The sequence below is a fragment of the Hetaerina americana genome, unplaced genomic scaffold (assembly GCF_022747635.1).
Source record: "Hetaerina americana unplaced genomic scaffold, ioHetAmer1.1.p SCAF_95, whole genome shotgun sequence".
Classification (NCBI taxonomy): Eukaryota; Metazoa; Arthropoda; class Insecta; order Odonata; family Calopterygidae; genus Hetaerina; species Hetaerina americana.
This window is the reverse complement of record NW_027287594.1, coordinates 142,773-161,026: the sequence shown is the minus strand read 5'-3', so window position 1 is coordinate 161,026 and position 18,254 is coordinate 142,773. Positions and strand designations below refer to the sequence as shown.

At 41.0% G+C, this 18,254-nt stretch overlaps 1 protein-coding gene across 1 annotated transcript in view; it reads left to right on the top strand.

The window, feature by feature from the left end:
* Positions 1-16,115: 16,115 nt before the first annotated feature.
* LOC139699866 (bestrophin-2-like) overlaps positions 16,116-18,254 on the top strand; it is a 128,553-nt gene continuing 126,414 nt past the window's right edge. Inside the window, exon 1 of the mRNA XM_071598291.1 lies at positions 16,116-16,342. Coding sequence (XP_071454392.1) covers positions 16,164-16,342 — 179 coding nt within the window. The 5' untranslated portion in view covers positions 16,116-16,163. The remainder of the gene's footprint in view (positions 16,343-18,254) is intronic.

The window sequence follows — 18,254 nt, the reverse complement described above, 5'->3', positions numbered from 1 at the left end:
GATCAATTCCGCTATTAATTTTTATTCATGAAAGGCAAAGTGAATTACGCACGAGATGTTTCTACAGTGATTCCACTGCGCGATTTTAGAAATTTAAAAGTGGTTTTTCCAGAATTATCAAACTGCTTCATCGAGACATTGAATTTCAGATTGAATCTGTAAGTGTTGAGAGTGATTAAATGTCTTTAAAAATAAATATTTTCGAGTAAGGAGAATTAGTGTCTTAAAATATCGGTACACACATCCAAACAGCACCTGTACTCACATTGAAAATTATAATTTGGTCGTGAACATACACATATTCCACCACATTACACCTGCATGGTACGAAATTCGTGAAGTTAGCTGAAGAGAGCAAGGTTTCATACTGCATTCCTTAGATCCTCACTTTTATGAGCACCGAAAAGTTAAGGTTTCTGTCGCCATCTCCACAGGTTCCAATATTTCTCATTAATAACCGCCTTGCTCTTCAGAACGAGGGGGAAACCACTGAGTAACTTAAGGTTTAGAAATAAGACGTGGGAGCTATTGGCTGTGAATGTGAAGTAAATTCGTAAAACCAATAATACGAAATCTTCAAAAAGCTCCAATACGTTATTTAGATCAGCCGATGGCCATCAACGGGGAGAGTAAAGGAAGGGCCTAACAGCGAGAAGACATCAGTAGCGAGTCACTCATCGATGTCGAGTTAGTAATGAAGTTGGCGAGGGGGGAATGGGGGGGAGGGAGAGGTAGTTGCATTGTTAAAAATGTCCGTTAGTGTATTTTAATATTTGACTTGTTTAAAATCTTTTAATAATTGATTAAGTGTGCTGTTTATGATGCCTGGCTCGTTGTTCATGTTTTCTTGGCGTATGTGAAAATATACGCTTTCGGCGGCGTCGAGTTTGAAGTAATCTGTCAGTTTGTTTAAAGTTAAATTTTTGAGTGTGATGGCGTGGCCTGTTTTATATACGATTGTGTTTGGCAACCGCTAATCGGTTAAAACGACCGTTTTTGTAATGAGTTAGGTGCTCTTTGAACCTGATGATGGGGTTTCGTCCAGTTTATCCTACATACAGTGCACAAGGGAAGGAATAGACCCCCCCCCGGCAGTTCCTTTCATTGTGCCGGCTAGGATTTTCTAAGAAAATCCCACAGCTCAGGTGTAGCTGAGGGTGCCCAATGAGGTGTGCCTTGAAATCCAACCCGGGCCCTCCGGTCAGTAGTCTAACGCTCTACCTCTGAGCTACCGCATCAACTACCAAAGATCTTTCGTTTATTAAATCTGCTGCTAAAAAAATGTGATGAAATCATTGTGAAATTGTGGGAACAGTTGGAAGTTAGTCCGAGGAAATCCAAGACCACTCTAATCAGAAAAATGTCGCAAGTGTTAAATATTTCCTCCATCGTTTACCATTCCCTATTTAAGTGAGTTCATGCACTACATCGACGTGATAGGTCATCGGTCGAAGTGCAAATCTGGAGGGAGAGGAGGGTGGAGTTTGAATTTGCAGCTTTCGACTCCCGTGAGGATGAAAGTCGCAATTACTTTTCGAAGACCTCATTCGACGTTTTTCAGACGCAGTTGGACCTTTCGACAGGACCTGGGGGGAGCAGGAAGGGTTTTCTCCTTCACCTTCTGCCCTCCTTGCTGCACAGCATTTTGGCAGGGAGCTTATCCTTTTGGATCAAGTGACTTTCCCGCGTGCTTTCAATTCCTTTAGGAATTCCCCTAAATTAGAGACTTCAAGTCAGACTTTAATAAATCCTCCATCCATAACTCCTTCCATCTGAGGGTTTACAAACTTGGTTTGACAAAATTAACATACCTTCTTTAATGCCCACTTCTGGTATAGTTATTCTTACCCCCTCCTATCCGGTTCACATTAGCGTAATAGTACTTCGAATTATCTAGGGTGTGACCATCTTAGACAGAGGCCAAACGTGCGAATCAATTCAGGCATTTGATAAGTTGGCTTATCAGTGTAGACCAAGTCGTAAACTAGGGGCAGTTGACACCTTGAACATACTTGTTCTCCATTTGATATATCGCCTGGTAATAAAAGACAGATTATTGTTGCGTCGCCGTAGGAATGTCCTTTACTCGTCAGATTCTGAGATTTATTAGCCCGAATAATTGAGCACGGGTGTGCAACAGGCGATGCGGATTCCACTTTGGTGATAAAATGGTGTCACTGCACCAAAAGAGCTGTCGATGAGGAGGAAGACATTTTTAGAGACTTTGCGTATGTTCTGTAACTCGTCGGGGCTTTTAGTGAAGGGTGTGATATTATCCGCGTGTCCATGCAGTGACCCATGTCCCTCCTCTCGGACCCGATCGCCCTCGTATTGAGCGGGCGAAGTAGCGGGAACATCACTGTCTCATGACGGAATCTCTTGCTGGAGAGATGCTGGAAGTATTCCGGGAGACCACAGACAAAAACACACGAACATCGTCGGTCTACTGAGTAGAATTCATTCGCGTGATATAATCTAGGAAGGCCATCTTCTTTTAAAATTGGTACAGTCCACTCAACACGCGTGCGTTGTCACATGCTTTTTTCAAATCAATTGCCAAGAGTGCCAGTAAACTCTCTCGTTCAGAGATGTGTACTGATGCTATCGTATCTCTTCAAACTATAGTGACGTGACTAATATTTTTGGCGTTGGAGAAACTGCGTATTAGGAACTGCGTATAAAATGGTGCCAGTCATGGACCAGGTCTATTTTTAAATATATGGGTTAAAATCTTATGATCGCATTTTTTTTGTAGAGCAATGGGTCTAAAATCGTTAAAATCTTTTGGCTTTGATATTTTTGGTGTCAGGGATATAATAGAAAGTTTTTGAATATCCGTCGAGCAAACATTTTGTGAAGTACGGTTCAACACGCGGGTGAAAACTGGTGCTATAATGGTAATCGGTATAGTATTCGCAGTTAAAGCCATGTGATCCCCCTACTTTTCCCTTTGGAGGCCAGTTTAGGACAGTCACATGTTCTTCTTGAATCACGGTGACCTCCAGCAAGCTCGGTGGGCCGGGAGGGAGGCTTCCCTTTCCCGCCCAAGAGTCATATTTGTGGAAAACGCTAAAGGAGTAGAAAATAGAAAACTTTTTTTTGCAAAAAATATATGCTTTTTCGAGGGGCTAAGTAATATTAGTTTCTTCACACGCTTAATATCGTAAATAACGTTATAAACCGGTCGAGAACAAAATACTCTTGAGGATAAAATATACGAAACTATTGAGAAGTTATGAAATTCAATCTGAAAAAATTACCACTTCTTTGGAATTTTTGTGTTTTTATACGCAAACAAGGTAAATAGTTTTCATAGTTAAATCCGCAAGTCGTCCTATATAACGCGAATGTTGTAATAGACAAGTCGAAAACAAATTTTTCTGAGGATGAAAGAACTCATTTTGGATTTTTTTAAAATCAGACCATTATGTGGTCTGATTTTTTTAAATCTTCGCCTAAAACGTCTTCCTTCAAAGGTCCAAAGGATCAGCAATGGATCAGAGAACGGCTCACTTGAGATTAGTTCCTTTGGAAACCTCAAAAATCACATTTCTCAGACACTAAAACGTAAGCAATTAATCCTCGCTCGCTTCAATCGTCCTCGTATTTCCCTGGTATCCCGCGGGACCCCCTCGCGCGCGTGACCGCTTTACTCAAACACACAAGTAGCTTGCATCAATACGTCACAACAATCCGAACTGGAACGCAAGCACGCGTGCGCATGCACTGCAATAACAACGGACGGCTGGAATGCGTGTTAACGAGGTCGCTGTTTGCACACGCACGACTCTATGCGGAATGCTTCGGGAGCAATGACCACAATCTAAAGCCGAAGATAAGACGGACAATTCGACCGCAGGTGTTGAGCCATCTTCGTGCTAAACTGGAACTTCCATGCCCCCACTGAGCCGCTCGAAAAGCGAAGGTCACCCGAAGAAGGAAGTCAAACAAAGGCCACGCGACTGCGCATGTTGTGCAAATCCGCTTTGTTGACACGCGCGAAAAATTCTCACCTCCCCCTCCTGGAGATCTCGACGGAAGAAGGTCTCCGTCTTCCGGCAATACTATCTTCTAAGAAAACTATATACGATTGCAATTTTTTTCAATAAACCGGCAGGCCAGCCTGTCTATCCTCCTGCTGACACACTCATCCTTGAAAGTTAGAAATGTTTTTAAATAATCATAGATTTTTCGTAAACCGTTCTTCGACTGAGCAGGAATGTTTAACGTGGGCTTTGATGGACGGAAGAGGCATCTTCCGCAAAAAGAAAGCATTTAAAATATGAATGAATATCCCAGTTTTAAAAACTAGTGTTTAACATATTGATATAAAATTTTCCTTCCTCATTAATAATTACCCGAGTGCAACGGCCATTGAGTAATGATGTCGGATTAAAAACAGTTTCGACGAAAGTTAACACCTAATTATTCAGTCCAGGATTTTTAGGATGGACTCTATAATGAAAATGAGTCCTAGCAACTACAGGACCCGGCCCCATTGGCAGCGGGGGAGGAAAGCTTCCGCGGTCGTAATCTCACGAAATCCTAGGAGAAAATTTAAAAGCGATAGTAGCAGCATAGAAGACGCAGAAAAGAACGGAATTAGTTAGAATAGGAATTTGCATTGTTTGAACGATACGAGATCCTCGTCATGAGGATCCCATTAATACTGGCAACATATTCTAAATGAGGCTTAACGAGCGAAAGATAACATTTCTCTTTGACCTTTTTATCACAGCTCTCTTCTACTCTTCCAATAAATCCTAATTTTTTTTAGCTTGTCCATATATTCCCCGTACGAGTTCTGTTCAAAAAGTATCGCGAATTTTGAATTTTCGCGGGTTACGTATATATGATTTAAGATTTTGTTGTAGCGTCATGTTGGTACTTGTGTCTCTCACTTATGCAGAAAGGTTCGGCCATTTTGAATGCCCAGTTAATTGTTGACAGCTGTCTTGCTGGGACGTGTTTTGGCTTGTCTTCGATTTTTGCCTGTTCCAAAAAAAGGATCAAAGAATCTGTATCTAATTTTGTGTGAAAAACGAAATTAAGTGCGCGGACGCATTCCAAACGTTGACTGGGGCATATGGAGAAGCTACTTTGGACCAAAGCAACGTTTATCGGTGGTATAAAATGTTCTCAGAGGGCCGAGAAGATGTGAACGACGAAGAGCGTGCCGGACGCCCGAGCACGTCAACAACAAACGAATACATTGATGAAGTGAAGAAAATAGTCCAATTGGTCAATCGTCGAATCACCGTTAGAGAAGTTGCTGAGGAACTCAGCATATCGATTGGCTCGTGCCATTACCGATGATTCGGGCATGACACGGGTCGCCGCGAAATTCGTACCGAAATTGCCCTCAATTTCGACCAAAAACAGCAACACATTAACATTGCTAATGAGGAGTTGGACTCGACGCGACGACCCAAATTCCCTCCATTCGGTCATAACTGGTGACGAATCATGGGTTTATGATCATGAGGTGGAAACTCAAACGTTCAATCATCCCAATGGAAGCTGCAGCACGAGTCGAGACCGAAAAAAGTACGCTCGAATGCAAAAGTTTTGCTTACAGTTTTCTTCAATTGCAGTTTTCTTCGATTGATGAGTTCTCGCCACAGGGTAGAACGGTAAATAAGGAATAATTCCTGCAAGTTATGCACAATTTGCGCGAAGCAATCCGCCACAAATTTGTGGAAGCCCGCCCGGATTTGTGGAAAAACAAAAATTGGCTTTCGCACCATGGCAACGCCCCTGCTCAAACATCGTTACTTGTGCGCGAATTTTTGGCCAAACACAACACACTAATGATGCCTTAGCCACCGCATTTCCCAAATCTGGCCCCAGTGACCTTTTCTTGTTCCCGAAACTGAATGGGGATTACTTTGAAGGGGACAAAATATAAATTCATGAATAAAAAAATAATTTTTGAAAAAGACATAAAAGTCGTGATACTTTTTGATCAGACCTCGTATGTGTTTCACCCAGGAGAGATCGTGAGTGAGGGTAACACCCAGATGTTTTGTCTTGTTAAATATAATTTCTAAATACGACACAATTTCCAAAACTAGATCCTAAAATATAGGAGCAGGTATTTCATCGGGTCCGGAGGATTTATTAGGCTTAACATTTTTCAGCAGACGTTCTATTCCAATTTATGATATTTCCATTTTGAGCCCTGAACCTCTCTTGACAAACGACCAAAATGCTTTCGGATTCTCTTTCAAATTTTCCGTTAACCTTTTCCTTTTACTTCGCTCTACGATTTCCGAAATTCATTCTAGGCATTTGCCCTAGATATCTTGTCATGATAAGCTATTATTCCTTTTTTCACCAGAGAGATCACCCGTAATATTTTTCACCTTTGCATGGCATAGCCTTTGACATCGCAAGCTTTGACAGGTATAACATCCGCGTTGCCCCATATTGGTTCCGTGTTATCCTTTATAAATTTACTGGGAATTAACTTGACTGCTGAGTGCGTGATCTCAAGGAAGTGATTCCACGTATCCTCAGTATTTCCGTGATTGCTACATTTCTTAAAACTAGCAAATTAATTCCATAGCACGCACTTAAGGCCATTGTAATCCTCTTCTTTAAACAAGTAAATTGTCCTTTTTAAGCTTCTTATTTCAGACCTCATGTAGCAAAAACTTAGGATTTACTGCCCTTTATTCACTAATTTTTTTATAGTTTCTACAGTTAACACTTTCTCGGGGATGTTCATTGCTAACAAATCAAGAATATTATCTCCCCAAAGTTGGTGAAGGGACACGTTGATGTAAGGAGCTCAACGCAAAAGAATTCAATCGTGAATCGAAGATATCTTTGTCTTTTCCTCCCGTTTTAAAACGATATGTACTCCAGTCAATAGATGGGATATTAGAATCTCCATCGATAATAACGTCGCGATCATTGTATTGAGATTAGAAACCTTTGGTTTGCTGATCTAATTTTGATATTGAATTATCTGTGTTGTCCGGTGGTCTGTAAAATGCGCATGCATAAATTATTTTGAATTGAGAACTTTTCATGGAACACAAATGCTTTATAAACCAGTACGTGGAATTAACTCAGGCCTGTTGACGCAAGAATTTTGAACTGCAATAAAAACACCGCCCCCAATTCTATTTGCTCTGTCATTTCTGTAAATGGAAAAGGATTTTGGGAAAATTTCACTTTCGGCGATATAAGTGGGTAACCGGCTTTCAGTCACAATAATTTTATCTGCACATGTGCTCTGAATTAAGTGATAATATCCTTCGACTTTATTCCCTTAGCTTTGGCAAATTACTACCAATACAGATAATGCTTTCTTGACACTACGGTTTTTGAATTTTTAACGACGATCGTCTTCATATTAATATTAAATCCCTTATAAAATTTTCCGCCCGATGCTATCTGATTCGTTTTAAAGGAAATATTGCTAGCACTGACTCTCGCATAATTTATAGCTAAATAATTTGGCAAAGAAGACTTTAAGAGACCCACATTTTGACCTACACGCTTGCCTACAATTTACTCTAAAAATGCTCTTACGGGCTCAAAAATCTTACCCATAACACACACCTGGCGGCCTCAGACGTCTAGTGAACACCAGAACGGTTCAGGGGGTTCCTACACGATTGGATCGCCGGCTGAAGGTCGACGAAGGACGCCCCGATATCCCTGCGAAAAGGACGCAATCTCTGATTGAAGCCTTCCACTCGGCTCCAAATTATTTATTTTTTCGGAAAGAAACAAATATTTAACAGATCTAATTTATTTTACCTTTCGTTTTAGAACTTTTTTGAAAAGATTTTAAGATATTTTGCTCTTGATGTCATTAGTTATCTAATCCTAAAGAGGAAAGAAGATTGCCATGAACCGAAAGCCAATGTGCTCGCATGTGGTAATAATTGTTCCCCATGCGGAGACTATAGAGAAAATAAAGTGGACGGAGTGGAAGACAAACGCTGAATTTTATAATATGATGCGGGTAGAGAGGGAGGGGAAAATCCGAAGAAGGCAAAATAAGTAGGAGAAGTATACATAATTGGAAGCAAGGTTGAGATTTGATAAGGCCGTGACGGATGGGAGGAGGAGGATGTAAGGTAAGCAAGGCACAGGAAGGAAGTTGACATGAAAACTTTAGACGGCATGAAGGCAGGTACAAAATACACCTAAATAAAGGAGGTAAGCATAGCAGGGCAAAAATAAGGAAGTTTTTGCAGCACGTGGAAGATTATAGTCGTTAGGAACCTCCCAAAACGTTGTCTCAGATAGGAAGGATAAATTGCTTAAAGGTGAACTTTGATGGTAATTTAATAATTTATATTCGTCGATTTCATAACCGAATCGAGTATTAAGGTTACGGAGGCACAAGTTACCATAAGTGATTCAAAGCAAATATAGCGAGGATTTATTCCAATAAATCTGTGCATTTAACCGCCACTCATGGCATTTTACTATTCCTTCAGGTCATTACATTTTTGGATATACTGATACTTCCTTTTTCAAAATAGAGTTAAAGTAAGTTAAAGGTTATGCACGAATGTTAATTAAATAATAAATTAATGGAGCGTGTTTTTGGTTCATTTTAAATCTTTGTAAGCTCAAAAAAAAAAAAGAAAAATACATGCGTCTGAGATGCATATTTTTTCCAGAAACTAAGCGGTTATCGGATGAGAAAGTAGCGTATATTGAAAAATGTGCTCGTATTTTTCCCATCGCCAGTCAGCGGGCGTGCTCGCGAGGCGCCAGACAGTATGCCGGGCGCCTCACCCTCATGCCTTGGCAGCCGTTGACGGCGGGGGGTGTGTGCGGGGTGGAAGGGGAGATGGGGTGGGGAGAGCTGACGAAGAGTCGCGAGGCGACTATAATTATCGCGAGACCAAGTGCGAAGGGACGTGGGGGGGGCTAAAACGGAGGGTAGGGGGAGGATTAGAGGGTAGACGGGAGGGGGAAGGGGGCGAAAGGATAGAAAAAATAAACACTTATTTGTATATTTGATGAAGCATAGATAAATAATTCAGTCGGAATACCGTAATTCAGAACTTCCATAGCTCAACATTTCATTAACTCAAACATCTCTAATTCTAATTCACTTTAACTCAAAATAAATTTGATTTTTATTGATATTCTTTGAATTTTTCAAGCTAGCATTGTTTTATAAGTCGACAGAGAGGGGTCAAGCAGTTCTTGAATTTTAAAATTTTCCTCATGACCGCATTCTTAATGTAAATTGTCAGCAGAACGTAATCATTTTAAAAAATGTAGCAAGTATTACAACTTTTGTCTGTTTGAAAGCTAAGAAAAGCAATGAGATGAGTTCGAATTTGTATCAATAAATTGTATATTCTAAGGGGATTTTTTTTCGCTCGTTCTTTGCTTCACTTTGAGTTGGTTAAGGCCGTTGTAACACACTGAGCGTCGTCGTTTTTTATTTCACTTGACAAATAATTTCGGGACGTATTTAGATAAGTCAATTTTATATGTTCAATTTATTTTAAGAAAAAACTTGATGTTGTAATACTTCACACTGAAGTTAAGAGTAATCAAAATTTCACTAGTATGCATGCTTCAGATCCAGGAACGTCAGTTCACCCTTTACCCAATTCAGTGCTCACAGTATACTGACCCTGACTGTGAAAATAATAAATCAAAAGAATGACTCTTCGGCAAATAGGAAAAATTATAGGGAATAGTATTAGCATGAACTAGCGGCTTTTCATTCAAAAGGGTATGCACTATCCCAAAGTCAGCTCACGACAAACAGGTGGGACTCGTAATCATAAAACAACAACAGATGCAGTCAACAGATTAGATGAAGAAAAATGACTCACCACATTTACAATTGAAAACAAAACGCAAGATGGCCTAGAAAGCGATATGTCAAACAACAAAACCAGACGGACATTTCTGGTAAATAATTTCAATTCAGAGCAATATTTATTCGAAAATACTACAAATACTCTCAAAAAACAAAATAAGGACAGCGTTTTACAACACACACACCTAAAAGCATTTAATTGTTTCTCTCAGAATCAATACTGACATTATGCAACAAAGCTGGATGTATTAATAAAATTACGCTAATTGCTTTGTCATATGCTTTGGAATGAGAACGCCGACTATGATTCACCGGAAAGAGCAATAAATCTTGAATTTCCAAAAGCGCATTGGAAAAGATCGTAGCAGCAAATTCATGCTTGATATTATACTCACGGAAGAGAAAGGAGACAATTTGAACGATTGTAAGAGGTAGATATATGCCGTTCTCTTCATCAATACTTCTAATGACCATTTATGCATAAATCACGCAAAAAGATAACATATTCAAGTCATTACAATAGTTACATTTAAATCTGTGGTAAAATATTTGCAGATTCTATTGCAGGTGTAGAAGCAAACAGAAGTTACTAACTTTCTTTAATTTTTGGAACGACAAATACTCTTGTAGGGAATATCGAGTATTTAAAATGACATGATGTCATCGATTTCGGTCGTTACATATATGGAATAAAAGGAGTTGGCCAAGAATAGAACCTTGAGGAACCCTAGGCACAAGGGGAAAGGAAGGACGGCGGGGTATTTTGTGGGACGAACGGCCAGTTAATGAAGCGCTTGCGATCCCAGTCGTGTCGGGATTATAGCTTGTTTTGAAATGTGGGAAGAGGGGAGGGGGGAGGGAGGAGGGTAGAGTTTTTTTAAGGGAGCCCGTCGGACCCGCACGCTCTTCGGTCACCACTCTTCGTCGTTCGCCGCTCATCGTCGCGATGTGAGGAGCCAAGGCAGCTCTCCATAGTACTCTCGTGATTCACACTCTCCCTCCCTCCCGTCTCTCGGATTCTGCGGCCTATATCCGGCTCGTAGGCAGGACCCTCGTAGTCTCCCAATCATTGCGCGTAATTCCGATTCACTTTCCCGGCAAAGTGAGGCGCGAAGTTATCTCTAGTGGCTGCGGCTGCCAAACTGAATATTTTTTTCACGGTGTATACTGCGTGGTATAGATAAATTACATGGTGATGTCTCATCCAAGTTGAAACCTTCGCAGTCGTTTATCATTCAGAGATAACCGACCTATCCACGGCCCCGAACAAATAATTATTCATCGCTTTGCGTGCACATCTTCTTATTTACCCTATATTATTTCCTTCTTCATTTATTCGTGTCTTCTACTTGCTCGCATGCTGCATAAAAGGCATTTATCCTTTTTTCCTCTCTCCCTCTTAACATTTCCACTTCTGTCACACTCTTATCAACACCCCGCTCTGCCTCCCAAACACTTCTGTCTTCTTCAGATGTCACCCAGCAACTTCCTCTCCTCGCTCACCATTTTTAAAACTTCATCGTTAGTCATCATCTCTGTCCGTATTATTTTCTCGATGCCAATCTCTAAAAGTACTCCAGTCTGCCCTCATCCACTTGCCTAAAATACCAGCTTTCGAATCCATAGAACACTATGATCCATATTTATTCACTAATACGAGGGTCATCCGGAAAGTAGTACCCGTTCGTGCCGCATGAAGTGCTGACGACGCGAGTAGCCGCTGGACGAGGTCAGATAGCTTCAGTGGCTTGTCTGCCTTCTCTGGGCCAAGTTGCGTGACGCTAGCATTGCCTGTGTTGTTTCTGTGATTGTTTACAATGTTTAAAAAAATTGAGAACGCCGCCAGTTGTGAAGTGAGGGCAGTGATTAAATTCCTCAATGCAAGAAACGTTCGCCCATGTGATATTCATCGCCAATTAAAGGAGGTGTATGGAGACAATGTAATGGACGAGTCGTCTGTTCGGCGGTGGTGTCGCAACTTCAACATGGGGAGGGGGAACACACACGACGATGAGCGTTCGGAGAGACCGTCTGTCATTACAGACCAACTGGTGAGCTCAGTTGACGAATTCGTGAGGAACGATCGGCGCGTCACAATTGATGACATCTGTGAGCATTTTCCCAATGTTTCTCGAACAATTGTTCATGAAATTGTTAAACACCATCTGCATTATGCAAAAATTTGTGCAAGATGGGTCCCTCGCGTATCTCAATGAGCTGGCGGCGAAGGACTATGCAGCAGGAATACAGAAACTTGTCACACGTTATGACAAATGCCTTAATTTGCTTGGAGATTATGTTGAGAAGTAGTTTAAAGTATCCTCTTTCAAATAAAATTTTTTATGTTTGTTAATATTTACTTTTGTGTCTTTATTTCACGAACGGGTACTACTTTCCGGATGACCCTCGTAATATTTTCCCTATGTCTTTTTCACTTAGTGTGCTGTCATCATTTACCTTCTGCTTGACGATACAACTTGACGCCCAACGAGGTTTTTTCTTCAATTCCCTCAATTCCCTCGCTACTACGGCCATTTGCCTTCATGATACCGCCGAATTATGTAAACTGTTTCATCTGCGCTTGTTTATCCCCGCACCCATTTTTATCCAAAAACTTAGTCTTCCTGTTTATTGAGAATGTAATTGAATTGGTCCCTTTGTGATTAAACTCCATCCATGCTTCTCGCATCGGTCCCGTAATTTACTGAATAAAAGCGGCAATCGCTTGCCTGTCTGTCTATAACCATCTGCAAGCCTGTTTTAATCAACTTAGCGCCCACTTTTACCGCCAGTCCGTTTAGAAGTTAACAACTCTGGCGATAACAGACTTAGACTCTTTTACATATCTGCCTATAATTATTTTTCTCGAGTCAACCCTTCCTGGTATCGTTTCTTTAATAGAAACGTGCATCTGAAATTTTATGTTCAATCTATAAGTCATTTGTGAGGATTCTCAAAGAGGGGAGCAACGTTCAACGATGCTGGTGTCTCAATCCCTAAGGCATTATATTTTTCGTATCCCTTCAAACTGTCTCATCATTTCTTGTTTTTTTCTCTTCCTCATAGCTTCCCTTTCATATGTGCAATTCCTCATTAGCACCTGGCATTACAAGTTATTTTCATGTTTTCTCGCGTATGTAACGAGTTCTTTCTTTAATCCTACTTTATTATTTGGATAAAAATGCAACACTAACCTCTTCTTTCATTTGATATTCTATAATTACCCTCGAATGTACCAAATTATTAACAGTTTCATTATTTCCCGAACTGCGACATAAGCCAACGATTCTCTGGATGATGCGGAGGATGTATCGAGAGACGCTGAAAATGTCGTGATAGATGGAAGAATGACGTGCCAGCGGATAAGAGGAAAAACGGGAATAGGCTATTTACGCGGAAAGAACACAAATTGGAAATGTGTAGACCTGAAGGAGAAAATTCAAGTTCACACTAAAACAAGCTGATACTAAGCTGATACAGGCTGACAAGAAACTGATAACAAGCTGATTAGTCCAAGGTCTGCCATAAATGCATTCATCAGATTACGGCGAGATGTAGTGGAAGTTCGTCATTTTGAGAAACAACAAAATTGCACTTTTTCATAAGTTTTTTGGGAAAGTACGACGCGTTTCGGTTCACAGAACCATTTTCAGGTACAATACACGCTTCAAATTGCGAATACATCATATATATGCCTGTTTGAGCGATGGGGGAGGAAAAGAGTGATGAGTAAGGTAGGCGGGGACATTGAGCGGAAAGATGGCAAACTCAAGGGCAATTGAGAAACCAAAGAAATGGAGAGGTAAAAAGAGGGAGGGGGAAGATAAGCCCTCCTAGCTAAGCATCTACTGTAATCACCCAAACTCGTGTAAATTTCATCCTGAGATTATACACTATGAAAATAAGGGCAAAGGACTTGATATTTTAGAGCAACTTGAAATCGTATAATTAAATATGAATGTTCTTTTAAATAACCAAAGGTTTGCAAACCATTCTCCTCTGCTAGGAATCCCGTTTCCACAGCAAACAGTGACACTCCCTTTCTCCAACTGATTTCACCCTTTGCGTATTTTCCCATCCAACCACCTCCTACCCTACACTCTAAGTTTCACTATATATATATATATATATATATATATATATATATATATATATATATATATATATATATATATATATAGTGAAAAGAAGAAGTTAATGAACTTTCTCTCTACACCCACTATCTCAGCAGCTTCATTGTGTGTCTTCCTCTCCGTCCAACTTCTTTTCTCCATTATTCTTCGCACTCAATTCTGAAACGCTGTGGCTGTGCAGCAAAACATTTATTTCACGACCTCCACATCAACAAACCTATTTTTTCAGGCGTATATTTATTTATTCCACCAAATTTACTACTATGAAAAAAATGTGCTCAATCTCTCATAGATTTGATAATATATATATATAACCATAAACACAGCAATCAATCGGAAGGTCGGTTTGGTATGTGATGGTAGAGTCCACCCAATACCAAGCCCAAGTGAAATTCACACATCAGGGTGGGGGGGCCTCCTTTCCCTGTGCCTGTTATGGTTTCACAGGAAGATCTGGTACCCAAAAAATCACATAATATAGAAAAAATAGGATAGTTCGGAACATGAACGCACCTCGAAGTTAAAACGAATTGTTGAGTAAAAAAATGTTCTGTTACTAGCTGGATTTTTATGAGGCCAACTACCAGGTAAGGTAGGTTTTGGATGGACAAAACTACCAAATAAATATTATGTGACTCCTAGCAAAACACAGCCGAACATCCTACTCTACAATAAGTCCCTATTCATCTCAGTATTATTCCTTCCTCCCTTCATCCAGTCCAATATCTCTGCCCTATTCCTGTCCTTTCTTCTTTTGCCTAACATTCTCCTCTCTATTACAGTCTTCAACATCCCACTGCCGATCAATAGCCCCTTCATCCATTTCTCCTGCCTCATTATGATTTCTCCCAACAATCCCCTCTCCTCGGCCAATATACCAAGTACTTCCTCGTTTGTTTTCCTTTCGGCCAATTTCACTTTCTCCATCCATCTCCACACCGACATTTCAAAAGCCTCCAATCTACGCCTATTATCCTGCTTCGAGGGCCAAGTTTCCATGCCGCATATAACTACACTCCATATCAAAGTTTTGATGAGTCTTTTCTTAACATCCTTACTCAACGTCCCTGTCGTCAACTCCCCCCCTCCTTGTGAAAGCCTCTTTGCCTAGTGCAATGCGTCTCCTTACGTCCCTATTGCTTTGACCATGTTGATCCAAAACACTTCCGAGATATGTAAACTCTTCCACCTGCTGTAGTTTTTGCACTTCTATTTTAATGCTTAAGTCAGCCTTTGTCTTTCTTAAAAATAGCATATTATTTGTTTAATTTATATTGATTCTCATCCCATACCTATCGCACTGGAGAAAGTTATATATGGAAAAATGGCAATAACAGCAAAAATATTCAATAAAAAATGACAAAAATTGTGTTTTTCATTTTAACAGCGTATTAAATAACATTAAAGAATTGTTGGAAAATAAACCCATTTCTCAGATTGATAGGGTGGAATGGGTCGATTCAAAAGTTGCGAAGAATCGGAGAAAGTAAATTGATGACGTTCCAAGACGTCACCTGTCCGCTTCTCAAGGCTGCCCTGCTATTACACATCTCCTTTCCCCTCCCCTCCACCTTTTCACCATACATACAGTGCCGGGGGCTTCTTTTGACTCTCGCGACGTCTCTCCTCCCCATTTGACTCCCCTCTCTGTCCTCGGCCCTCCTTCCCCAATGCCCGTCCGCACTACACCTAAACCTCCCCTTACGCTCTCCGCCCCCATCTTTCTCCTATTCACACACCTCCTCCTCCCCCTACACTCCTCCTCCACTTCTTCCTACCCCTTCCTCCAACACTGGCTCGTGGCCCACCGTTCGCGAGAGAGCTCGACTTAGGCCTTGTGCTCCAACTCTCATCCCCGTCAGTCGCCTCTCCGAGCAGCTCCCCCGAATACGGCCCGCCGACTACAACGTCCACCGCCCTCGCTGCATGTGACCTCCGTGGACTCTCCTGGAAGTGTGTTCTGCAGTTCTCCCAGAGTCGGGTTCTCTTGGTCAACTCCCCTGGTGGTTGGAATTCTTCTTTCTCTCTCTATATATATCAATCTCTGGTACCAAGGTTTATATTGTGTGCTCTGGGGGGGTGGTTTTCGGGTGTGGGGGAGGGAGATTGTGGGCGAGAATCGAGGGAGGGGGTAGTTTTTTTTTTAAACCTGCCGCCGAGCACGGGAAGGGAGACCGGCGGGCCGCTCTGCGGGGCCGCAAGCGAGAAGTCGAGTGATGACCGTCAGCTACCAGTACGAAGTGGCATCTTCGACAAGCGGTGGATTTACCAGACTCCTCTTCAAATGGCGAGGGAGCCTATGGAAGCTCATATACCGGGAGCTATCTCTCTACCTCGTGGCATTCGGGATCCTCTCCGCCCTCTACAGGCACGCCTTCGGGGAGGAGCAGAAACGGCAAGTGATACGACATCGCCCACCCGAATATCGCATCCCTCTCGCGAATGCTGTCAGTACGGCCCAAGACTAACCTGAAATAATGAGTATATTTCAACCTCCTGCGGTCGAGGTTGCCCGTTTAGTTGTCAGATGTGATGCCAGACAGAGAGACCTGGGTTCATATCCGGGTGACAATGCGCATTCGCCGAATTATGAAATTTCTAGGGTACAATGGTATCTTCCTGGGATACCGCAGACGACGCAAGGAAAGGGTCTGCCAATCCGTCTTAATTGTTCTTCTCTTGGTGTAATAATTTCTTTTGTCGTACAATCGTATTTGAACGCCTGCGATCACCCTCCAGCTTCGACCAAATGATTTATTTTTATTTTTAAGGATGTCCCAATTGTTTTGAGAGAAATCATTGGGTAGCACAGGTAAATTAAATTGGAGTCTCATTAGTTTTCTTGTTAATTCGTGAAATTCACTCGACATAATCGAGCTTAGCATTAGGCGAGCTCCCCTCTCACTGATCGGAAATTAACGCAGGTTCATTTATGATTGTTTGGTTTCCGGTCTCGCAGAATACCTCAGAGCGACTGTTTCGGAAAAATTTGTTTTTTTTAGAAATGTTTTTGACTGAAAAGCCCATAAGATTTTGGGGAAGTGTTCAGGTGACCACGGTGTATTACATTGGCTCAACATTATTGTGAACTGTATACTTTCATCGTCATTTAAAATATGGTTTTATGATCCCACAGTCACCAAAATGCCTTCCTATATGTAGAAAATGCTTTTTCCTCGGATCCCTAAATCTTTAGTCAAAGATTCATTTGTAAAGCCTAGTGAATGATATGGCTTTCCTTATACTTTGAAATACTTAATAATTAATATTTGGTGTGACTTCAATGGTATGTACCTCTCTCACTGCTTGTGGCATTCTTTTTCATATGCGTTATCTTTGTAAGAAGTGAAAAAGACAGGGATTTTCTGTGAAAATATGAATAAAGGGAGCTCTGATCAGTTTAGCGAGAGGATACCCTTGGCTGAGTACTTGTGTGTGCGCCATAGATATTCGTCAATGAGTTTTTGATATGCAACAGAATATACGGGACTGGCCGCATTCAAGTTTAAGATTCAATGACGCGATAATATTCGTTGAAAACAGTTGAGTTGAATTATTTCTCGAGTCTCATGTATTGATTGACACGGTATATGGACTCACGCCAGTACTTAGTATTTTTTTAAATCGAAATACTGAACAAAAAGTAATGTTGTCCTCAAAGGAATCTGATGAATAGTCGAAGAGGTTATTAGGATCCCGAAGAATTCACGTACCATCAGATATTCCCGAAGAATTAAAAAAATCCCCACGATCCCACTGAAATCGATATTTTACAGTTCAGTGGACTATTAGGGAATGTACAAGTCGATCACTTCAGTGACTTTAATTAATATCACCAATTATCAGATTGAGTTAGTCGTAATTGGCAGTTCTGGCATGAATATAGGGGCAGATAACATGAACAAATGTGACATGCTATAGCAGTTGTGGATGATTTAGATCGATATTCACAATTTTGTCTTGTGATTTACGTGAAGGTATTCCACCCGTGAATAGAGGCTACAATGTGCATGCCGGTGAACTTTGAAACGATTTCCGCCTCGTTCACAATATCTGAATTACTCGAAAATGAGCCGATGTTGATTTCTTTGAATGAACCACAAACATTTCCAAGGAGAATTACAATTTGACTGATCCGTTCGCGACTTCCCAAGCAAGATCCGCGTACGATGTCGAGCATGACCTGCCATAAGAGTAATGTGATTGACACTGATTTTAAACGATTAAAATGAGCTGTTCGCAAAAGACCAAAATGAGCTGTTCGTTCACATATGTGACTCGATTGTTCATTCACATTCTTTCAGAAA